This window comes from Rhinatrema bivittatum, chromosome 3, assembly GCF_901001135.1.
Source record: "Rhinatrema bivittatum chromosome 3, aRhiBiv1.1, whole genome shotgun sequence".
Lineage (NCBI taxonomy): Eukaryota > Metazoa > Chordata > Amphibia > Gymnophiona > Rhinatrematidae > Rhinatrema > Rhinatrema bivittatum.
In genome coordinates this window covers 197,365,790-197,390,674 of record NC_042617.1, presented here as the reverse complement: position 1 = coordinate 197,390,674, position 24,885 = coordinate 197,365,790, and the positions used below count along the sequence as shown (strand labels likewise).

Genomic DNA, 24,885 nt, shown 5'->3' with positions numbered 1-24,885 from the left:
GTAAGTGTAGCCACAGATGACATTCTACAAACATGGAGGGAATGTTTCCCATATATGTCACCTGGATCCCGGTTGTAGAAATTTAATTTTGGCTCTGCAACGGGACCTTACTATACAGCCAGCCCAGTATATATGCCCATAAGGCCAGATGAGCAGGCCTACTTTTTTGCTAAAGTATTTTTCGCGCTGGGCTAGCTGAGACACATATCTAGAAGCTGTTCACTCTTTTCTTCACTTCAAGTAATCTGGGCATCCAGGAATAGGGATGTGAATCGTTTTCCATATCGTCTTAACGATAGAAATCGTGTGGCAGGGCAAGAAAATCGTCTTAGGCACGATTTTTTAGTTAAAAAATCGTTAAAAATCGTTTTTTCCGATTAGTGCGCACTAACGGGAGTTAGTGCGCACTAACTGAAAATGATACAATTTGACACTTTTCAGGTCAGTTAAGGTCAGTTTAGGAATGAATATGTATTCCTATTGGCTGCCCTCTTATTTATTCATGTTACCAAGTTTCCTACTGACAGTATATGGGGGATGGGAAATGGAAACAGTTGGTAGCTTGACAAAACAAGTAATGTGATCAGTCAATGTTACTAGAACTTGTGCCCTAACCCTGATACCAGGGGTATTGTGATCTTCCTGCACACAGTGCCCTATCCCTATTAATACCAGGAGTGTTGTGATCTTCCTGCACACAGTGCCCTATCCCTAATACCAGGGGTGTTGTGATCTTCCTGCACACAGTGCCCTATTCCTGATACTGGGGGTGTTGTGATCTTCCTGCACACAGTGCCCTATTCCTGATACCGGGGGTGTTGTGATCTTCTTGCACACATCCCGATATCAGGGATAGGGCACTGCATGCAGGAAGATCACAACACTCCTGGTATTAATAGGGATAGGGCACTGCATGCAGGAAGATCACAACACTCCTGGTATTAATAGGGATAGGGCACTGCATGCAGGAAGATCACAACACCCCTGGTATCAGGGATAGGGCACTGTGTGCAGGAAGATCACAATACCCCGGAGGAGTGAGGGTCAGGCAGCTCCCCCCTGTCTGTGAAGCCAGCCTCTCACTAGTAATGCAGGGAGGGAGCTGTCTCAGACTTCACCATCCTCCCCCCCCCCCTTACCCACACACCATTCACTAGCTGGGACATGGGGGAAGTCAGGAGTGAGGGTCAGGCAGCTCCCCCCTGTCTGTGAAGCCAGCCTCTCACTAGTAATGCAGGGAGGGAGCTGTCTCAGACTTCACCATCCTCCCCCCCCCCTCACCCACACACCCTTCACTAGCTGGGACATGGGGGAAGTCAGGAGTGAGGGTCAGGCAGCTCCCCCCTGTCTGTGAAGCCAGCCTCTCACTAGTAATGCAGGGAGGGAGCTGTCTCAGACTTCACCATCCTCCCCCCCCCCCCCCCCCACCCACACACCATTCACTAGCTGGGACATGGGGGAAGTCAGGAGTGAGGGTCAGGCAGCTCCCCCCTGTCTGTGAAGCCAGCCTCTCACTAGTAATGCAGGGAGGGAGCTGTCTCAGACTTCACCATCCTCCCCCCCCCCCCCCCCCCTCACCCACACACCATTCACTAGCTGGGACATGGGGGATGTCAGGAGTGAGGGTCAGGCAGCTCCCCCCTGTCTGTGAAGCCAGCCTCTCACTAGTAATGCAGGGAGGGAGCTGTCTCAGACTGGTATCAGGGTTAGGGCACTGTGTGCAGGAAGATCACAACACTCCTGGTATTAATAGGGATAGGGCACTGTAAGAGATGACTGTAGTAGATTGAATAAAGATCTGATGTTTCTGCTCTCCTCACACCAAACAAAAACAACACACAAGCAGAGAAGCCCTTCTTACAAAGCTGAGCTAGTGAGTTAAGTAGGAGGAAAAGTAAACATACTGGTGCCAGTGTGGCTACTTAAAAAATACACTTACCAACAATCAATTACATATATTTGAACTGTGTACAGTTCCAGCCAGGACCACCTTTCTAAAATGCACAGTGATTGGCAAATTCAACATGCACTAGCATTTCAGGTGCCTGCTAACAAAAATAATAAACAAACAAGTTCTAGTCACGTGAGTGCTGATCATTACATTACTTTTTTGTCAAGCTTCCAACTGTTTCCATTTCACTTCCCCCCAACCATATTGGTAACATCAATAGATAAGAGCACAGCCAGCCAATAGGAATACATACATACATATTCATTCCTAAGTGACCTTTACTGACCTGGGAAGTGTGAACACTTTGTTTCATTTTCTGTTGGTGTTCGTTAGTTTCCAGTTCCATTTCCCATCCCCCCAACCATCACCTCAGTGGTAACCTTGGTAACATCAATAGATAAGAGGGCAGCCAGCCAATAGGAACACATATTCATTCCTAACTGACCTTCAGTGACCTGGAAAGTGTTTATTTGTATCATTTTCAGTTAGTGCGCACTAACTCGAGTTAGTGCGCACTAACACGATTTAACGATTTTTAACGATAAATCGTTAGAATTTCTATTGTATCGTGTTCTATAACGATTTAAGACGATATAAACATTATCGGACGATAATTTTAATCGTTGAAAAACGATTCACATCCCTATCCAGGAATGCTAGAGCTTCAGACCAGAACCACTGTGTTGACTCTGACACTTGCCGATGGACAAGAGTGACAAAGCAAACCGCATGGGAGTTTCATTTATTTCTTTCATCTACCTCTAGCTTACCGATTGGACTCCTTTTTAATTTTTTGTATTCGTCTTCCATACACACTTCAATATCTCTAAGGATTTTTTATCCAACTACATAACGAAAGGGCCGGTGACTGATGCATCTCCTATTGGATTTACTCCCTTGAATCAAGCTCACCGATGATGTCGCGTCAGTATGGACCTCGAACAGACCTGGACAGTATGAATGCGTATATGGGGGGGGGGGGGAGAGGAGAAATTGAAGAATCTAAATATGTACACCCTAGAGCAGAGCTTTCCAAAGTGTGTGTCGCGACACTTTGGTGTGTCGCCTGAGGTGTGCAGGTGTGTCGCGCAAGCCCGGTGCACCTGACACACCGGCAAGTGGGAGCCAATGCGGCCGCCGGTGGAGCTCATCCCACTGGCGGCTGAGCAGCGAAGAATCGTTGTGCTGTGTGCCGCAGACACACAGCCGGAAGATCGGTAAGGCCGTGGTGAGTTCACGTCACCACGGCCCGAAGAAAAAGGGCACGTCTGAACGTGCAGGTGCTCCGCCTCCTTCCTGCCCACGCGGCCCCGGAAGAAAAATGTTGCCGGAGCCGCACGTGCAGGAAGGAGATGAAGCAGCCGCGTGCAGAAGAGGAGCCGTGTTGTTGCAACGGGCGAGAAGAGGCCCGGTAGCAGGGCCCCCACCGCGGATCGGATCGGCCCGAGAAGATCAGGGCCGCTGCAGAGCCGATCCTGCAGCGACCCGTGAAGAGGAGGCACAGAGGTAAGAGAGAGGCTGAGGGCCCGTAGAGTGCGTGTATTAGCTGAGTTGAGAGATTGGGTGCCTGTGTGAGTTGAGAGATTGGGTGTGGGAGTGAGGATCTCAATGTTTGCAGAGACAGCATGTGAGAGCCTGTGTGTGTGTGAGAGAGAGACAGCATGTGACAGTGAGAGCCTGTGAATGAGCAAGACAGCATGTGGGAGTGAGAGAGAGCCTGGGTGTATGAGTCAGACAGCATGTGCAAGAGAGAGACTGTGTATGAATGATTGTATGAGAGAGAGAGCATGTGAGAGTGAGAACCTGACTGTATGTTTGAGGGAAGAAGATAGATGGAGAGAAAAGAAATAGAAAAAAAGACAATATGAAATGAATTGGCAAAAAAATAAGAAAGGGGAGGTGGAACAAAAAAGCCTGGGACCAACCAATTAGAAAACTAAGATCAGACAGCAAAGGTAAAAAAAAAAAAAAGAAATAAATATTTACTGATTGGCACATGTAATCTTTGTTAATGTCAAGAGTAGCACTTTCTCTATGCGGATCTCACAATGTACGAGATCAACATGGAGGAACTGGAAACCCACAGGGCCTGCACAGAGGAGGCAGCAGAATGGGCTTCAGTGCCAATAGCAGCAATCAGCGCCTCCCCAATAGCCATGCGGCATCAGTGGCAGCAGAGGAATGAGAGAGGCTCCGAGGTTGCTGGCAAAAGAAAGAGAGGGGGTCTGCCTTTAGTGTGTGCATGTGTATGAATGGGTGCCTGCCTGGGGGTGTATGTGTGTGAATGGATGGGTGCCTGCCTGGGGGATGGTGAGGGAGTGGTGTGAAAATGAATGGGAGCCTGCCTGGGGGTCAGTTTTAGTGTGTGAGAATGACTGGGAGCTTGCCTGGGTGTGTGTGTTTGTGTGAGAATGATTGGGAACTTGCCTGGGTGTGTGTGTTTGTGTGTATGTGAGGGAGCCAGAGAGAGTGTGTATGAGAAAATCCAGGGGAGTAAGAGTTTGTGTGTGGGGTGTGTGTGGAGGGGGAGAGAGTGTCTTAGAGCCTGAGAGTGTGTCAGTGTCTGTGAGAGCGAGAGGTTATGGTGGGTATAAGAGCATGAATGTGTATGTATGTGTGAGAGAGAATGGACATGTGAGTCTGTGTGAAAGAGGATAACCTCTGGGAAATTGTAAAAAATGTATATGTTTTTAATTAATAGAAATTCTATTTATCAGTAGTTTTTTAAAATATTCTTTTATTAGTATGGTTTTACTATTATAACTGATGCTTTATGTTTCTTGATTTTGTTTGTTTTATGAGGAATGGTGGTTCTGTTTTTCCATTGTTAATACACAGAGTCTGGCTTCTTGGAGTTTCCATTTCAGTTTTTGTCTAATTTGTGCTCCTTTATTTTGTATTCTGTATTTGGTGAGGGTCTGTCTCTGCTCTGTGTGTGTGACCATGATGAGAGATTCTGCTAGCATAGGGATCTATAGCAATCGGGTTTGTTTTGTTTCCTCAATAGGTGGTGTATTGGTATTCTAGGACCCAGTGTAATATTTACCCATGCTTTTTCACAGGTAGGGTTATTGTTGTTTGAGTCCTTGGTGTTATTACTGTTATGTTACAATGGGATTGCAGTATAGATTTTGAGTGTCTTTTTTGCAAGGTTTTATTTTAGTTCACAATGTGCCTGGCAGTGGAAGGTGTTTGTGCTGCTGTTACTGTGAGGTGACACCAGCATTTGAAAATATCTTTTAGTATGATGAGCTGTAAGGGAAACATCCAAGCTCCATTGTTTGGGGGAATTTCAGTGGATGCACAGAGTTACAGAACTGGAGGTGCAGGATTTATATTGACATTCTGTCCCTTCCTATAAATTCCAGACTTCACTCTCACAGCCATATAGAATTAGTTGAATGAGGCTATCAAATAATTTTATAGTGTGAAACTGGCCAGCTTTTTAAAATTATGCAGAAGACCCTTTGGACTTTTTTATTAACACCAAATATTCAAAAGCTGTATTCATCCCATCAAGCTCATATATCTCATTAAAGAGGTAAATTGAATAACACAATAACTTTGTTTTATTATTGTTACTCATAAATTATAACAATAACATTAATCTTGGAATATTATATATTTTTAATATAAACGAAAGGTTTTCACAAGATATGTTGTGTCGTGAAACATTTTATTATGTATATATTTAAGGAAACATACATAAATTGTCGAAATACATTTCGTTCATTTAACCTTTAACCTCCGGTTTGCTTGTAGACTAATTACTGTGTCCCGAAATTATGTTTGTCTAAAAAGTGTGTCACCAACATGAAAAGTTTGGAAAGCTCTGCCCTAGAGGAAAGGAGGAGCAGAGGTGATATGATACAGATTTTCAGATGCTTGAAAGGTTTTAATGATCTAAAGACAATGACCAACCTTTTCGGTTGGGAAAAAAAAATCAGTAGAACCAGGGGTCACGATTTGAAGCTCCAGGGAGGAAAATTCAGAACCAATGTCAGGAAGTATTTCTTCACGGAGAGGGTGGTGAATGCCTGGAACGCCCTTCCGGAGGAAGTGGTGAAGACCAAAACTGTGAAGGATTTCAAAGGGGTGTGGGATAAACACTGTGGATCCATAAAATCTAGAGGATGTGAATGAAGAGAAGAGGCATGGGGGTGGCTTGCGGGAATGACAGCTACTACCTGGAGATTGATACCTTTATTCAATAAATATACATACGGTTAATGCAATTCCAACATTGCTCTATGCTTCAACGGCAAGAGGAAATGTGGAAAAAAGGATTTGCATTCACAAAAAAGTGGGGGAGTTGCTTGTTTGTGCAGCGGTTACTACCCCAAACCAAATAAGCCTGATACTTCACTTTCAGTGCATATCCAGCATAGCTCTCTGCTTCAACGGCAGGGGGAATGAAGAAAAGAGGATTTATATTCAAACAACCAACAAGGACTGAATTACATAGTCTGGGTAAACAAATAAGCGTGGGAGTAGCTTACTTATTGCGGCAGTTACTACCCCTTACCAATTAAGCTAGATACTTAGATGCAGCTCCAGCACTGCTATCTACATCAGTGACGGGGGTGGAAGGTAAATAGAACCAAAAGGTTACTAATAAAGGCCAAGAGTATCAGATAAGTATAAGAAAAAAATGTGTGAAAGCTTGCTGGTCAGACTGAATGGGCCATTTGATCGTCTTCTGCCATAATTTCTATGTTTCTAAGGAAACTTAAGGCTCTACTAACTAATTTTAACTCGCCCATAAACAAAGAGGCGTATATGGCCACTCAATGGGCTTGTAATACACAATGCTTTTCTTCACCTTCTGATACAATAACTTATTCAAAGTTTCAATTGTATAGACATAGTGATAAAGCAGGGAAATTTATGTCTTCTCTGATTAAAACTTCTAGTGGGCCCAGATTCATCTCTCATATTAAAAATCCGGAAGGGAAATTACTTACCAATAACAAGGCTATTTTGGCAGAACTCAACAAATAAAAAGTACAAAATAAATTTGAGCATTACTATACTACCCTATATTCTTCTGAAGGACGTAGCCAGGAGAAAGTGGCAAGAATTCTTGAAGAAAACTTCTCTAGGTTCCTTCACGGAAGCTCACTTACAACATTTGAACCGCCCCTTCTCCACACAGGAGGTAGCTCTGGATATTTCCTCGGCCAAACCCTTAAAGGTGCCGGGCCTGGATGGTTTTTCCAGTAAGTTTGTTTGTTTATTCATTTTTATATACCGTTATATAAGTTCTTTAAAATACTGGCAGAAGAGGTTACCCCTATATTGTGCGACACCTAAGAAGTGCTAATTACAAAGGCGTCCTATCCCACCCATATTAACAAAGCGGTAATCACGGTTATTCCAAAACCCGGGCAGGACCCTACCAAAGTGTCTTCTTATTGCCCTATGTCCTTAATAAATTGTGACCAAAAGTTACTTGCTAAGCAACAATTCTACCAGAACTTATAGTTCCTAGCCAGGTTGGTTTTGTGAAAGATAGGCACGCAGTGATAAATGTACGTAAGCTTTTAATGGCCATTGATCACAGTGTCAAGCATACCGCCCCTTTCATGGTGGTAAGCTTTGACGCAGAAAAAGCTTTCGATAAGGTATAGTGGCAATACTTGTTTGATCTTTTAAGATCTATGAATCTACAAGGCACATTTCTGCAGGATATACACCTGCTTTATTCTAAACCCATAGCCACCGATGGAGGTATCTCTTCCCATTCAATATTTGTAGAGGGACACGCCAAGGATACCCGCTCTCTCCTCTTTTTTGTTTTTACTCATAAGAACATGCCATAGTGGGTCAGACCAAGGGTCCATCAAGCCCACCATCCTGTTTCCAACAGTGGCCAATCCAGGCCATAAGAACCTGGCAAGTACCCAAAAACTAAGTCTATTCTATGTTACTGTTGCTAGTAATAGCGGTGGTTATTATCTAAGTCAACTTAATTAATAGCAGGTAATGGACTTCTCCAATAACTTATCCAATCCTTTTTTAAACACAGCTATACTAACTGCACTAACCTCTCACTTTGGAACCCCTTCTTACAGCCATACAACTAGCTCCAGAGATTAAAAGTTTCCCGCAGAAGCACTCAATCTTTAAATATTCGGCATTCGCGGATGACCTACTAGTTTTTGTGACCCATTAAATTCTTTAACATATTTGCTACATTTACTGGAAGAGTTTGGTGCTATTTCTGGTCTTAAACTAAACAAAGACAAGTCGGAGGCGCTGGCTTACCCCGAGTCCCTTAGCAGTACCTGGCCAGTACCCTTCCCTTTAAAATGGGCACCGGGCTCCTTTATATATTTGGGTGTTAAAATCGTATTGGACATCTAGCGTATCCTGACTAATAAACTGACTCCCCACATAGATTCGACATGACCGCCCATTTGACCACCAACCGACCGCTCATTTGACCCTCTCACCTTCTTTTTTCTCTCCCTACCCCATCTGACCCTCTCCCCACCCTTCCGACCCTCGCCCATTCTACACCCCCCACCCTCTCCTTCCCCCCCTTCTTTACCCTAGGTTCCCTCCTCTTCTTCCCCCCCAATCATCCTTATTGCTTATTTAACCTACTTGTTAATATCAACTTGTACATTTGTATATATTTCTCGTATTATTCTCCTCTGCCCTTGTTAATTCCTACCTGTTAATGTTATTATTGTAAAGCCTGTTGCTAATTTATGTTACATTGTGAACCGAGGTGATGTTTTGCAAACGTGCCTCGGTATATAAGAAACCTCTAAATAAATAAATAAATCTCCAAACTATATAAGCTTAATATTTCTCCTTTACTAATCTTCACCAATACCAAGCTTGAGTTATGGTGACACTTACTACTCTCCTTAGCTGGGAAGGTAAATTTGTTTAAGATGACACTTTTTCCTCGCTGGCTATACCTATTCTAGATACTACCACTTAGAGTAACTAGTACGGACCTCAAATGTTTACATCAATGTCTGACTAAATTCCTGTGGGTGGGGAAGAAACCCGGGATTGCACTCCGCAAATTACAAGCGGATTGAGATAGGGGGTGGCTTTGGGCTCCCAGATATAGAATTGTACAATCTGGCTAGTCTTCTCCGGATTATAAGGGACTGGTTACTTGGAGATTCCACCACGACAGATTTAGAGGCTGATTCTCTTTTGGTGTCCCCTATGGATTTGTAGTTTGCTGTTCAGGCAGAAGGCAAATCGCTTCCGAAGGGGCTAACGCTGCATACCCTATTGAGTCCTTTCCGTTGGACATGGAGACGCCTTATGTCCTTTTTACAGTTTTCCTCAAATTGTACTTCTTTTATGCCACTCCATGGGAATCTGGATTTTTAACCTGGTATCTACTCTCGGGGTTGGCTAAAGTAGAAACAAAGAAATTTATACCTTAAACCACGTTTTATCTCAGGATGGTACGTTGCTCTCATTCTCTGAGTTACAAGCCAAGTACGATTTACAAGCCTCCTACATCTTTGCTTATTTGCAACTCTGGCATTATGTAGATTCAATACCCAGGGAAGTGCTGGAGCATTCCAAAACAGAGGCCTTAGAGAGAATTCTATACTTGGAAAGGTCAAGGGTCTCACTTGCACTCCTACACAGGGCATTGAAACGACTAAAGAAACATGATTTTACTTTAGTTCTAAGGAATTCCTGGAAACAGGAGTAGAATTTTACGCTGTCCCATGCAGGATTCTTATCTGGCTTTCGGATGTTGAAACAGCTATCGCCTAATTTAAATTTAACCATAGGGCGTACATTCCCCCTGCGCTGGCCTTTAAGGCGGGTCTTGCTCTCACAGGGGAGTGCTAGGACCAAAAAGGGACCTTAACCCATATGTTCTGGTCTTGTACATGGGTGAACTCGTTTTGGGCCAAGATACTAAGCTGTCTTGGTACTGTTGTTCAGGTATGCCTACATTTAAATATAGAGCTGGTAGGTATGTATGTATTTATTTAAAAACATTTCTATACTGTCTTTTCACAGACAAATAGCTGACCAAAACGGTTTATAATAAAATTTATAAAAAATAAAAACAAAAATTACTGTTTGGCGTGGGGCTTCCATCTACTGTAAAGCGATGTGATAAACTCTTTTTAAGGAAAGATTTTTTGCAAGGAGACTAATTTTAAACAGTTTAAAAGAGTACTAAAACATGGCTTTTTAAGGAGGCCTACTCCAACCCATCTTAAATGTGGTTTTTATGCTCTGCTTTTACAGTTTTATCCATTTTTACCCTGCTTTAGTGAAGGTGGTTCAGGTGTTATTATCATTACGCATTAGTTACAAGAGATAGGAGGAGGAGGAAGGGGCAGCAGTTTGATAAGTTTATTGATATGTTTTATGAGATGTTTTCATTTGGATGTTTGTAATTTGTTTTATTTTTTAGTTTTATTAAGTTGATTTTATTATGTTTATGTTTGTATATTATTTGTATATTATATTATGTTTATTATGTTTGTATGATTTTATCATTATTTATTGTTGTGAACCATTACGATGGACTCAGAGTGACAGTGTACAAAATCCAATAAATAAATAAATATGGTAAAAACGTTATTTTAACCGCCTGGAGGACACCAGAGCCGCCATCTTTTTGGCAGTGGCGGAATGTGCTTCACAATATGGCATATATGGAATCCCTTGTAGCGGTTAAATCGCCACTAGCAAAAAAGAAATTCCTTGCTGTCTGGGATAGCTATGTTCAAAGTCTTGCCGGGAGAGCCAGAAGTCTTTTGTTTAAATCACCTATAAAGTCCCTATCTATGCATGTGGTTAAACCTTAAGGATTTGTATCACGTTTTAGATGAACAAAGTTTCTATGATGCATCTCTAGGGATGGGGTGGGGGGGGTGCTATTATGATTATTATTATAACACTGGTTCCTTTTTGATGCATACTCCCTGGAGCTTTGTTGGCCGTGGCTGGCCCAGAACAAGACAGCCAGGCCCTGCAACTCGATAAGGACGAAGTATATTTACTTGTTGACTTGGAACATCACTCACAATACTTGTTGGAACTATGATCACCACGAGGGGGGGGGGGGAGGTTTTCTACCAAGTTATACCTATGAAAACATATTGTTGGTTAACTGCTATGGTTGAGGATGTACCTTGTTCCCCTGAGTGCCTTTGTACTCACTGTTTGCACTTGTTACTGTTTGTGCCTATGTATCTTTCATTGTAATCACTGATTAATAACAAATCATTACTAAAACTGATATCAAGCAGTAGTAATATTGAATGTCTCCCAGAATGCATTAAAGACCTTCAGAGTTTTGAGTTTTCTCATTTTACAACGTTGTCTGTGCTTTCAGAGCAAATGTGAGCCTGGGTCATTTTTCTCCACAAACTCAGCAGGAAAAGAGAGAATCCTAATGATTTGATTTGCTATTACGTGCCAAATGAGTTATTCAGCAAAAGTTTGGTGGTAATTACAGCTTTTGCTGTAATAATTTAAACTGAATTTCTGTGCTTCTGCCAGTAACATTGAGAAATGCTCTTTTTTTTTTTTCCAGTTTTTGGACCAGGAAAGGATAGTAACAGCCTCCTCATCAGGGAGTGTCACAATCTTCCGTCACCATCAGAACAGCCAGGTATGTGGTTGCCACAAGTCTGTGTGTGTGTTTATTGCCTTTCTCGCCTGCCCTAATAGAGATAGCACACCAAAATTATTTCAGGGCCATGGAAGACAGGAAACTTCCTAGGCTTTAATTAGAGAAGACAAACTCTGGACCCAGTCATTTTAATTGAGATCCTGGAGTCTGAGCTCTAGCTAAGGATTTTTCTTACAGCTACAGAATAATAGTAAATTACCAATCAATTACTTGGCTCCTTCTAGCCTGCATTGATGTAAAAATTGAGTTTGTGTGACTTTTCAAGTACAGTATGAAAAGCAGAATTTCGTAGCGTGTAGCAGATGGACTCAGGACCAATGGGTATAGTGTACTACTGCTAGTAGTTGGAGACTGATCAGATTTCAATCTGACGTCAGCCCCTAGTACATATACCCCTGCAGGAAGTGCAGCTCTTCAATATTTTCCGTCTCCATAGCAGTTAGGGACTATCTGCACACTCTCACAATGTTAGAACCAAATTCAAAGAAGAAAATCCAAATTTTAAAGAAGAAACCTACCTGAAGACGAGCCCTGCTCTCCTGCCGTGATACCCTCGGGTCCCTCCCCCAGTTGAGATTCCCGAGGTGATTTCCGTGGTCCCTCGAAGGTAAGCCTCGGTCCAGCGGCCGAATCATGGCAAGGACCTAGCCCCCGATCCTCGGGCGCGGCTGAGAGGCAGCGGGTGCACCCTCGAGCGCGGCGGTGAAGGTATTTGCCCTCTCCCCCCCGCAGCCGGAGACCGCCCGGGACGAAACCGGGAAGCGCCGAAGACAAGGTAAGGTAGAAATCTTCTGCTTGAATCCGGTCTCAGAGGATCGAGGAGGAGCACAGGTCACCGGCCAGGACCAATGCCACCGGGTTGATCCGCCCTAGCAGGGCCAGGTCCCGGCTATTTCCAAGGGTCTGCCCACGTGGAGACTCTCCGAAGGGGGTCGCCATATTGCCCGCGTGCTCGCCGTCGCCATCTTGGCCCTATTTGCTTCGCCTTTCGGCCCGAGTGCACAACTCCAACCTAGGCGCACAAAGCACTTGTGCGCATAGTCTTACATGCACATCAAGCCTTGCGCACATAAATTGCACGCACAGAGCGGGGCGCATATCTACGGCTGGGCACACAGCTGCGCGCACAACATAAACGCTCATCTTAAGCGCACCGGTGCGCATAAGAGTTTACGCGCCGACAGCCATGCCACCTCCAGAAACAGGGATAAAAGCTCAAGGCCTCTGCCCAGCATGCCACATCAGAGCCGCACAAAGCGAGGAGGACGCCCTGTGCACGCAGTGCGAGGAGGCCCTGGGAGATCCAGTCCCACCCAGGGCCGAGTTCTAGCTCCTCAGGGGGTACCCCGGACCTAGCCAGGGGGGTCCTCCCCACAGACGGGGACCCCCCAAGGAACCAGCGCCCCTCAGCTTTGACCCAGCGTCTATCTCATAGGTGGAGTTCTTCAAGGGGATTCACGCCTTTGTTCAAATGCAAACTGAACCTCAGGCTGACCAGCCACATGCTCCACCGGAGGACCCTCATGCCCCAGGCCCTTCAAGACCTAGGCACAGGCTTCCACTACCCAGAAGCCCCACCTGTGGGGACTCTGACATCTCTGAGGAGGAAGCCAAACACCTAGAAAAGGGGGAGCTCCCCCAGAGGACAGAGCCTCACCGAACCATGAGACGCTTCTTCACAAAGGACGAGCTCCCGGACCTGGTCAACCAATGCCTGACTGAGCACGCTATCCCGGGCCCAGGTACTTCGGGGGAACCTAAACCAAACCCCCTGCTGGAGGGTCTTCGACAGACTTCTCGCCATTTCCCTCTGTTACAAGCAGCACAACAGCTGATTTACCTGGAATGGAATGCTCCAAAGTCCACATTCAAAGGGGGACGAGCTTTGGCGGCCCTGTACCTGAGTCGCTGTTGAAAGAGAGAATAGTGAAATATCTACAGTCAGAACAATTGCTGGATCACAGGCAGCATGGATTCACCAGGGGAAGGTCCTGTCAGACAAATCTGATTGACTTTTTTGACTGGGTAACCAAGGAATTGGATCAATGAAGAGCACTCGATGTCATCTACTTGGACTTCAGCAAAGCTTTTGATATGGTCCCGCACAGGAGACTGAATAAAATAAGAAGCTTAGGAGTGAGTGCCGAGGTGGTGGCCTGGATTGCAAACTGGTTGAAGGACAGAAGACAATGTGTGATGGTAAATGGAACTCTCTCTGAAGAGAGAGCGGTTTTAAGCGGTGTACCACAAGGATCGGTGTTGGGACTGGTCCTGTTCAATATCTTTGTGAGCGACATTGTGGACGGGATTGAAGGTAAGGTTTGTCTTTTTGCGGACGACACAAAGATCTGCAACAGAGTGGAGATGCCAGAAGGAGTGGAGAGAATAAGACTGGATTTAAGGAAGCTGGAAGAGTGGTAGAAGATATGGCAGCTGAGATTCAATGCCAAGAAGTGCAGAGTCATGCATATGGGGAGTGGAAATCCGAATGAACTGTATTTGATGGGGGGAGAAAGGCTGATGTGCACGGAGCAGGAGAGAGACCTTGGGGTGATGGTGTCTAATGATCTGAAGTCGGCAAAACAATGTGACAAGGCGATTGCTAAAGCCAGAAGAATGCTGAGCTGCATAGAGAGAGCAATATCGAGTAAGAAAAGGGAAGTGATTATCCCCTTGTACAGGTCCTTGGTGAGGCCTCACCTGGAGTACTGTGTTCAGTTCTGGAGACCGTATCTCCAAAGAGACAGAGACAAGATGGAGGCAGTCCAGAGAAGGGCGACCAGAAAGGTGGAGGGTCTTCATCGAATGACTTATGAGGAGAGATTGAAGAATCTAAATATGTACACCCTAGAGGAAAGGAGGAGCAGAGGTATATAACTTAGCGACGGTCTAGAAAAGTTTTTAAATAAATAAATATGATACAGGCTTTCAGATACTTGAAAGGTTTAATGATCCAAAGACTACGACAAACCTTTTCCGTCAGAAAAAAAATCAGCAGAACCAGGGGGTCACGATTTGAAACTCCAGGGAGGAAGACTCAGAACCAATGTCAGGAAGTATTTCTTCACGGAGAGGGTGGTGGTTGCCTGGAATGCCCTTCCGGAGGAAGTGGTGAAGACCAGAACTGTGAAGGACGTCAAAGGGGCGTGGGATAAACACTGTGGATCCATAAAGTCTAGAGGAAGTGAATGAAGAGTGGGTGGCTCGCGGGAATGACGGCTACTGCCTGGAGATAATACCCTTATTCAATAAACATTCACACAGTTAATGCGACTCCAACAATGCTCTAAGCTTCAATGGCAAGAGGAAAAGTGGAAAAAAGGATTTGCATTCACAAAAAAGTGGGGAGTAGCTTGCTTGTTACGGCGGTTACTACCCCAAACCAAATAAGCCTGATACTTCACTTTAATACACATCCAGCATAGCTCTCTGCTTCAACGGCAGGGGAGAAAGACCGATACTTCACGCATATCCAGCATAGCTCTCTGCTTCAACGGCAGGGGAGAAAGACCTTTACTTCACGCATGTCCAGCATAGCTCTCTGCTTCAACGGCAGGGGGAATGAAGAAAAGTGGATCTATATCCAAACAACAACAAACAAGGACTGAATTACATAGTCTGAGTAAACAAAAGCATGGGTGTAGCTTGCTTATTGCGGCGGTTACTACTCCTAACTAAGCTATTCATTTAGATGCAGTTCCAACACTGTTCTCTACATTAATGGTGGGGGTGGAAGGGAAATAGAACCAAAAGGGTTACTAAGAGCCAAGACTAACAGAAGTATGAGGAAAAAAAAAAAGTGCAAAGCTTACTGGGCAGACTGGATGGGCCGTTTGGTCTTCTTCTGCCGTCATTTCTATGTTTCTATGTACCCTCTGGAACCGGCAACCAAAGACCTTCTTGCATGCCCAAGAGTTGATGCCATGGTCTGCGCGGTCTCTAAGCGCACCACTATCCCAGTGGAGGGAGGAGCTGCGCTCAAGGATGCACATGACCGGCGTCGGGAGTCCATCCTCAAACAGTCATTTGACGTAACCGCTATGTCTCTACAAATTGCGGCCTGCTGCACCGTGGTGACACGTGCCTGCTTATCCCAAACCAGGAACAACACCCCATGAGAAGACATGGAACCAGCAGTATCATTCCGCGCGGACGCGGCCTCCAACCTAGTGCGCACAGCAGCCAGAAGAGTGTCATTGGCGGTGGCAGCCAGGAGGCAACTCTGGCTACGAAGCTGGTCGGGCGACGCATCTTCCAAAACGCGCCTCACAAGGATGCCCTTCAAAGGATTCCTCCTGTTTGGCAGCGAACTAGAGAAACTGGCCGACAAATGGGGCAAGTCCCCATTGCCGTGCCTACCAGAGGATAAGACGAAGAGAAACCAGCGACCCTTCCCCAGGTCCTCCAGGGGCAGAGGTTCACAGCGCTTCAATCCTTACAGGAGCAACCATCAAGCCCCCCACTCTACAGGCAGGAACCAGTCCTTTCGGACCAAGCACAACAAGAGGGGAACCAGCTCGGGTACAGGCCCCAGCCGCACCCCACAATGAGATTCAGCCGACCCATCCAAGGGAAGAAGCCATAGGGGGCAGACTAGCCCTATTCTACCGCAGATGGGTCGAGATAACTTCGGACAAGTGGGTCCTAGCCATCATTCGGGAGGGGTACTACCTGGATTTTCTACGAACCCCTCTGGACAAGTTCATGGAGTCCCCCTGCCATGACCTCTTCAAGAAGGCGGCAGTGGAAGCTACACTGTCCAGACTACTGGCCCTTGAGGCCATAACCCCAGTGCCTCCACAAGAATTAAATACTGGACATAAAATAAATGGAATAATCGTCCCCAAGAAAGAGGAACATTCAGGCCCATCCTGGACCTCAAGTCAGTCAACCGCCACCTCAGGATTCCCCGCTTCCGCATGGAAACCCTACGATCCATAATAAGGGCGATACAATCGGTAGAGTTTCTCACATCCCTGGATCTTTCGGAGGCCTACCTACACATCCCAGTTCATCAGGAACACCAGCGCTACCTACGCTTCAAAGTCCTGAACCGTGACTACCAGTTCTGGGCACTACCCTTCGGATTAGCCACAGCACCCCGGACGATCACCAAGGTAATAGTGGTGGTGGCGGCAACACTGAGGAAGGAAGGAATCCTCGTCCACCCTTACCTGGACGATTAGCTGATCAGGGCAAAGTCACCGGAGGAAAGCTGCCAAGCAACCAGCAGAGTCATAAATCTATTGGAGAGCCTAGGATGGGTGGTCAACACAAACAAAAGCTCCTTACAGCCCTCGCAGTCACTGGAATATCTAGGAGTCCGATTCAACACCAAAGAGGACAAGGTCAGCCTGACCCCCACAAGGAGATCAAAATTGTGGTACCGGCTGCAAACCTTGCTTGAACGATCCTCGTCCCACAGCATGGGATTACCTGCAAGTCCTCGGGGTGATGGCATCCACACTGGAAGTTGTGCCGTGGGCACGAGCCCACATGAGGCCCCTACAGCGCTCACTTCTATCGCGGTGGAGCCCACGGTCCCAGAACTATACCGTACGTCTATCACTCCCGGGAAGAGTTTGGACCCAGCTATGGGAAAGTCTAGACCCAGAAGAATGGAGGCTGTTGTCCGCAGCCTTCAAAATGATAGTGAATTGGTGGGGGACACCGGACATGGACTTCCTGGCAAACAGATCCAGTGCCCAAGTTTCCAGATACTTCAGCCGCAGGCAGGAACTGCAGTCCCAAGGGATCGATGCCCTGGTACAGACCTGGCCACCGGGGACTCTACGCCTTCCCGCCGTGGCCCCTACTGGGCATAGTCATTCACAAGATACAACTACACAAGGGACTAGTTCTTCTGGTGGCTCCGGATTGGCCAAGAAGACCCTGATACGCAGACATGAGAAGACTACTGGCAGGGAACCCTCTACCCCTGCCCCACACAGGGACCTGCTACAACAAGGTCCGATCCTCCACGAGGACCCAGCTCAATTCTCTCTTATGGTCTGGCCATTGAGAGGGCCTGACTGAGAGAGAGCGGATACTCGGGGGCGGTAATCGACACTCTCCTCCGAGCACGCAAGTTCACCACATCGTTAACGTACATAAGGATCTGGAGAGTATTTGAAGCCTGGTGCGAAGGCCACAACATCAAGCCACACTCATTTAAAGTTCCTGTGATCCTGGAATTCTTACAGAATGGACTGCAGAAGGGTCTGTCCCTCAACTCCATCAAGGTACAGGTGGCCGGATTGTCATGTTACGGCTCCAAGAGCGAGGGCGACAGCATAGCTTCTCACCCGGACGTGTCACGCTTCCTGAAAGGAGTCAAACACATTCGCCCACCACTAAAGTGGCCGGTACCTCTGTGGAATCTGTCTTGTTTTGGACTTCCTAGCGGGAACCGCCTTCAGACCCCTCCGAGGCATGTCCCTCCGCCTGTTAACCTTAAAGACGGTGTTTTTGCTGGCCGTGTGTTCAGCCCACCACATCTCGGAACTACAAGCACTGTCCTGCCGTGAGCCGTTCCTCAGGCTCACCCCAGGGTCCATCCAGCTACGCACGGTTCCCTCCTTCTTCCCCAAAGTGGTCTCACACTTCCACCTCAACCAGACCATCTCGCTACCAATGATGGATGGCTTGAAGAATTGGAAGAAGCCTGTAGTCTACGCCTTCAGCAGACTCCTATCCGCCATCGGCAGACTCCTATCCAGATATCTGGAAATGTTGGAACCCGTACGAAGAAGGGACCACCTTTTCGTCCTTCACAACAGAAAGAGACAAGGGGAAGCGGCCTCGCGGGCAACCATCGCCCGCTGGATCAAGGAAGTCATCAAGGCTGCCTACGTAGAAGCTGGCAAGCCACCACCTCTACAGGTCAAGGCCCATTCTACCAGAGCCCAGGCAGTATCCTGGGCAGAAACTAGAATGCTGTCACCTGCTGAGATCTGCAGGGTGGCTACATGGTGGTCCATCCATACTTTCTCCAGATTCTACCATCTGGAAGTTCAGGCTCGGGAGGACGCGGTATTTGCAAGGGCAATACTGAGTGGGTCACGGGCAGCCTCCCACTCGGTTCGGGAGTAGCTTTTATACATCCCATTGGTCCTGAGTCCATCTGCTACACGCTAGGAAATGGAGAAATTACTTACCTGATAATTTTGTTTTCCTTACTGTAGACAGATGGACTCAGCATCCCACCCTTGGCTGCCGTTATGCATGGTCTTTCAAATAATTCAAGGATAAGCCATGTTTTCATTTACCTAGGGCATCCACCCTGCCGGGTGTCGACGCTTTCCGGTTGAGTACACTGGCAGTCTCCAGCTATAGTCAATCAACCAGATAAAGTTAATCAAGTTTGAACGTTTTAACCAAGTTATGAAGTTACTCAAGTTAACCAAATTATTAAGTTAATCAATCAGTCAGTCACACACATATCCACAATGCTTTTCGAGGAGAATACTGACGAGCTGCACTTCCTGCAGGGGTATATGTACTAGGGGCTGACGTCAGATTGAAATCTGATCCGTCTCCAACTGCTAGCAGGAGTACACTATATCCATTGGTCCTGAGTCCAACTGTCTATACTAAGGAAAACAAAATTATCAGATAAGTAATTTCTCCAGTCTTGTAGTTGCATGGTTTGTTGCTACAAAATGAGCATAAAACAGAGGTTAAAGTTTTGCCAGTTATTTTGCCTCGTCATAAGGCCGGTGTCAGGGAAAACTGGTGGTGCTCATCTTGGTGAATATGTGCATTCATTCTAGGCTCACTGCTGCTTGTGTGTACACTAGAAGGAGGTTAATGAGGTAGTTGCATGTGTATCCTGCAATAACAAACCCTACCTTGGGAGACATTTTGAACCATGTATGAGCTATGCCAGAAGTAACTAATGCTAGCTCAAATGCATGTAAATAAAATTTTGAAATTAACTTCAGGATTGAATTGGAATACAAAATAGTTTTAGTGGGAATAGAACAGGAAGTGAAGCCAGATTAATTGATACAGAAATGAATGCTGCATTAAGTGATCCAGGAGTAAAAAGGCTTGTGTGTGAAAACATCAGAAGTCCATTCCCGCTATTTAGATGAACAGTAACTGTAAGACTCCCAAATGTTCTAGTATAGTGGGCTTGATTTTCAAAGTTCTTTACACACACAAACTCTGATTATGTGTGTAAATTAAACTTTAAAAATCATTGCGGGCAGGTGGGGTGAGTGGGTCTTCAGGTAAAAGTAGATATTCCACGCGGAGGAGATTGGGCAGAGTTGGAGCAGGGAAAGGATTTACATGCATGTTTAATTTTTGAAAGTATTTGCATAGATCTATGTGTGCAAAGTTACATCTGCTTGGTAGCAGGTATCTTTGTGTGTGTCCACATAGCCAGCAAATCCGCAAATTTTCAAAGCTGATTTTTGGGTATAAATGTGCTTTGAAAATTTGGATTAAAGGTTACAGGTTAAAAATAACCTGCAGACATTAACCCTATGCAGGCCTTTTTTTAAAATATTCTCAATGTTAAATTTGAAATGTTTCTCTAGAATTCCATATCATGTTGATGCAAAATTTTACAGTGATACTGCTTCTTTTCTCTAGACTTTATCAATCAACCAGCAATGGGAGCGAGCCCACTATCATTCAGGCCCAGATAACCTTTCCTGTGGAAGTGCCCCTTGTACAGGCATTGTCTGCAACAACCCAGAAATAGTTTCTGTTGGAGAGGATGGGAGAATAAATTTGTTCAAAATTGACAGCAAGAAGATTTTGCGGACCATAGGTAGATGAGCTGATCTTTGTTCTTTGTTTGGGGATTTTTAATATCTTTTTTCTTTTCTTTCTTTGCTTATGTCTAATATCATACCAGCTTTGAATACAAGAACATTCTCTGATATGGGAATTGCATGTCTAAAGCTAAATGTTGTCGCTTCTTTCTCTGATCTAATTTTTTTTATTTCCAAAGTGTTTCTGTATTCATATTTCTCTCTGCAAGCATTTTTTTTAATCTAAAGATAAAAATATAACCACAGTGTAACACTTGGACATATGAAACAAGTCTGATATTTCCCAGTTCCCATTGCCTGTTCTCCATTTCCTTTGATCCTCTTGTAATTAAAGTCGCTAAACTCAATTTGCTATTACCCATCTGCAGCTGAAGCTAAATTTGCTTCCTCATTCAGAAAGACCAATCCAGATGCATGGGTTATACTCCCTAACCAGCAGATGGGGACTGAGAACAACATTTTGCTGTCATCACCCCATATAGGGTCCAATGCTGTGCCTAGCCTGCCAGTCTTCTCTGTCTACAGCAGATGGTAGGAAGCATTCCGTGCTGAGTCCTGGTTTAGGCCGAGTGAAGGGGATATAGATTTGGCTGCTCCTGGGGTGATAGTCCTTGACTCCAACTATCAGTTGAACAGTTCCTGGAGCAATAGTGGTAGACTCCCTCCCCCCAGTGGAGTGTTGCCTAGCAGGCAAGGAGCTTCTGGAGGCCCTGCTGTTCTCCTTCTTTATCCCTTTCCCTCTTTAGCTGGTCCTTTTTGGTCTCTCTCTCGCTCTCATTCCCTCCTACCTCATTGCCTGTCTTTTTAGTCAGCCTGCTCTTGTCCAGCCAATAAAGTTTAAGCTGTGCAGCTTTTGCTAGGAGCTTGTCCGGCCTAGTAGGAGGCTAGGGAAGGACCTTTTCCTGCTGCAGGCAGATGGAACTAATGATCTGATTGCATTTCGGGAGTGCAGGAAGAAAAGCTTGTTCCTGTACGTACCAGGATCAGTCCAGACTGCTGGGTTATGTCTCCCGTCCAGCAGATGGAGTCAGAGAGAAACTGAAAAGGCACCACCCATATACCCTGGTGCGCCCCCTGTGATCCTTCAGTATATCTCTGACTCCAGCAGATGAGAGAGCATAACCTGCGGTCCTGATCTCCTAAGGGAAAAAAAAGAGAGGTTTCCTCTATCAGGTTTGGTTTAAAGCTATCTGGGGAATCCTGTGACTAGATCAAGGTGAAAGGAGGAGCAAAGTATAAGAAGAAGTAGGGAGCCGTAGCAGGCAAGGCAGGGCTTTGCCCTGGAGCCTTTTCCTGGAGTGCATTCCTTCCCTGCCCAGTGAGAGGAGGGGGAGGATTCATCGGTGGGCCGGTCACACTCCCCCCTCCACCTCCAGAGACTCTTAATACCTCGGAGAAGTTGGGTCAGACGGGTATATATTCCCTCTGCAGGCTCCAAAGTAAAAAAAAAAAAAAAGAAAAAGAAAAGTTGTGCTGCATTAGCATAGCTGCCGGCGGCAGCGCTACAGAGACTTAAAAAAAAACAAAAAAAACGAGGTACGTTTCTTGAAGTTTTGTTCCTCTGCCTGCTGTCCTCACTTGGGTCTCCGGAAGGGGGTGGCTTGTCACCAGACCCCGTTCTGCGCCATTTCGTGCTGTTTTTGCTACCGGGGGAATGCCTAGGGGGGGCGGTCTGCTCCCCGTGTGGGGAGCCGGGTTTCTGGCTCTCGCGCGAAGGCCTCTGTCCCGGTCCATTCCCGGGGACGAGGGGCCTTCGCGGAGAGCAGCCCCGGCCAGGAAGTCTCTCCCTCCGTGGCAGAAAGAGTCGGGCAGGCAGCAGCATGGCTCACTCCCAATATCGGGGGCGGCGGCCATTTTGAAACCCTCGGTGGCCATCTTGGGAGAGCCCGATCGTGATGCAGACTCTTCAGGGGAGGGAGAGGATATCGATCCTCTGTCTCCACCGGATCTTAGCCCCCACCGGCCCTGCGGTTCATTAGAGGACATTGGTTTACCACCTTTGGGAGACAAGGGAGGTCCTCTGAAGAGGCCACATCCCTTCTCCTCCCAATTTGTGCTGTTGCTCCATAAGGCTTACTTAGAAGCCGAAGCTGAATGGGAGCAGGGGGCTCCGGCCCCCGATAAGCATGGAAAAATTTCTGCAGGTCATGAGGGCCTGGGGTTAGGAAGCTCTGGTCCAGCCTTGGCTCCTAAACCTCCGCAGCACACTCCTGTGGATCCTTTCCCCCAGGATCCCCACGCCCCAGATTCAAGTGCGGACATGGGGGGTACGGATTCAGTAGAGGGGGATGATCCACAGGTCCTCCGATTGTTCCACAAGGAGGAGTTGGATCCCTTGATCACGCATGTCCTTCAGGAGCTGGGGATTCCAGGACCACAGATTGACTCAGATTCCTTGCCAGGGGACTTGGAGTTGGCTGGGCTCCGCGCACCCTCACGTGCATTTCCCTTTCATCACAAGCTTTCTCAGATTGTGTCCCGGGAATGGGATGCTCCGGAGGCCACCTTGAGAGTTAGCCAAGCTATGGATAAGCTTTACCCGCTCCCTCTTGAGTCATTGGAGCTGCTTAAGGTGCCTAGGGTGGAGTCAGCGGTCACTGCAATTGCTAAGCATACCACCATCCCAGTTACGGGTGGCACGGCCCTTAAGGATCTCCAAGATCGGAAATTGGAGGTGTTACTTAAGCGGATTTTTGAGGTTTAAGCCTTGGGGGTGCGGGCGGCGGTTTGCAGCTGCATGGTACAGAGGGCGACTCTCCGCTGGGTACAGCAAATGTTAACAGCTCGGGATCTGCCTCCGGGGGAAGCAGAACAGGCAAACCGCATGGAATCTGCGGTGGCCTATGCTGCGGATGCCTTTTATGATCTCCTCTGCACTTTGGCCCGCTCCATGGCTTCAGCAGTTTCGGCACGACGCCTACTATGGCTACGTCACTGGGCGGTGGATTCTTCGTCCAAAGCGCAACTCGGTTCCTTTCCTTTTCGTGGTAAACTTCTATTCGGTGACGAGTTGGAGCAACTTATTCGGTCTTTGGGGGAGAACAAGGTCTTCAAGTTGCCAGAGGACAAGCCCAAATCGTTCCGTTCTTCGGGCACCTTTTGCGGTCGTTTTCGTGGACAGCGCCGGTATTGCTCTGGGAGAGGTTCTTCGTCATATGCCCCAAGACAACCGCCCACACGCTCCCAAGGATGGTCTCATTCCTTTCGTGGCCGGTGACCATTGCGCACGGGAGCGGCTCACGCCTTCGCCAACAATAAGACGGCTCAATGAGGGGACGCTGGTCCATCCCTCTGTTCTGGAAGTAGGAGAACGACTCTTTCACTTTCGGGAAGAATGGGCCAGAATTACCTCTGACCAGTGGGTCCTCGACATTATAAGCCACGGCTACGCTTTGGATTTTGCACGACATCTGCGCGATCTGTTTCTAATTTCCCCCAGCGGGTCGCCAGAGAAACAGAAGGTGATTTCGTAGACGCTAGCACGGTTACAGGCTCTGCGGGCTATAGTTCCGGTACCGGTTGCCGAGCAAGGCACAGGTCGCTACTCCATCTACTTCATCGTTCCAAAGAAGGAGGGCACTTTTTGGCCAATACTGGATCTAAAACAGGTCAACAGGGCTTTGAGAATCCCACGCTTCCGGATGGAGACTCTGCGCTCTGTCATTGCGGCGGTCCACAAAGACGAATTTTTGGCTTCTTTGGATTTCACAGAAGCTTACCTACACATAGGGATCCAAGAGTTTCATCAGAGGTTCCTACGGTTCATGATCCTGGGATCCCATTACCAGTTCTGTGCTCTTCCGTTCGGTCTCGCGACAGCCCTGAGAGTTTTCGCCAAGGTGATGGTGGTAGTAGCTGCGAGCCTCTGGAGAGAGGGGGTACTCGTACATCCGTACTTGGACGACTGGCTCATTCGGGCAAAATCACGACTGCTTTGCGAGGAGGCAGTGCAGGCGGTTCTACACCATCTGAGCTCCCTTGGCTGGGTTGTCAACCACCCCAAGAGCAAGCTGATTCCCTCCCAGAGATTGGAGTTTCTGGGAGCCTTGTTCGACACCAATTTGGGCAAGATTTTCCTACCACAGGCAAGGATGGAGCACCTGATGGCGCAGGTTCGTCGTCTATTAGCTCTGCCTTTGCCGGTGGTGTGGGATTATTTGCAGGTTCTTGGATATATGGCGTCCACTCTGGAATTGGTTCCTTGGGCTTTTGCGCATATGCGGCCTTTACAGAGAGCGCTCCTATCATGGTGGGATCCCAAATCGGAGGAGTTCCAGGTGCCTTTACCGCTCCTAGACCCGGCCAGGGCCGGTCTGCAATGGTGGTTGAAGCCGACCCATTTGCTCCAGGGCGTCGATTTGGAGCCCCCGCAATGGATCATCGTCACGACAGACGCCAGTCTGTCGGGTTGGGGGGCAGTCTGCCAGTCTCAGTCTGCTCAGGGGCGTTGGACGCTTCCACAGACCAAGTGGTCCATCAATCGTCTGGAGACCAGGGCGGTTCGC

At 47.0% G+C, this 24,885-nt stretch overlaps 2 protein-coding genes across 2 annotated transcripts in view; one reads left to right on the top strand and one right to left on the bottom strand.

Moving 5' to 3' along the window:
• Window positions 1-24,885, top strand: part of NUP43 (nucleoporin 43) — a 123,987-nt gene that overhangs the window by 37,504 nt on the left and 61,598 nt on the right. Inside the window, exons 3-4 of the mRNA XM_029594086.1 lie at window positions 11,496-11,573; window positions 20,196-20,376. Of these exons, the coding sequence (XP_029449946.1) occupies window positions 11,496-11,573; window positions 20,196-20,376 (259 nt within the window). The remainder of the gene's footprint in view (window positions 1-11,495; window positions 11,574-20,195; window positions 20,377-24,885) is intronic.
• The window catches only part of LOC115087202 (neurofilament heavy polypeptide-like), a 122,114-nt gene that overhangs the window by 69,090 nt on the left and 28,139 nt on the right, over window positions 1-24,885 (bottom strand). The gene's annotated exons all lie outside the window — the stretch shown is intronic.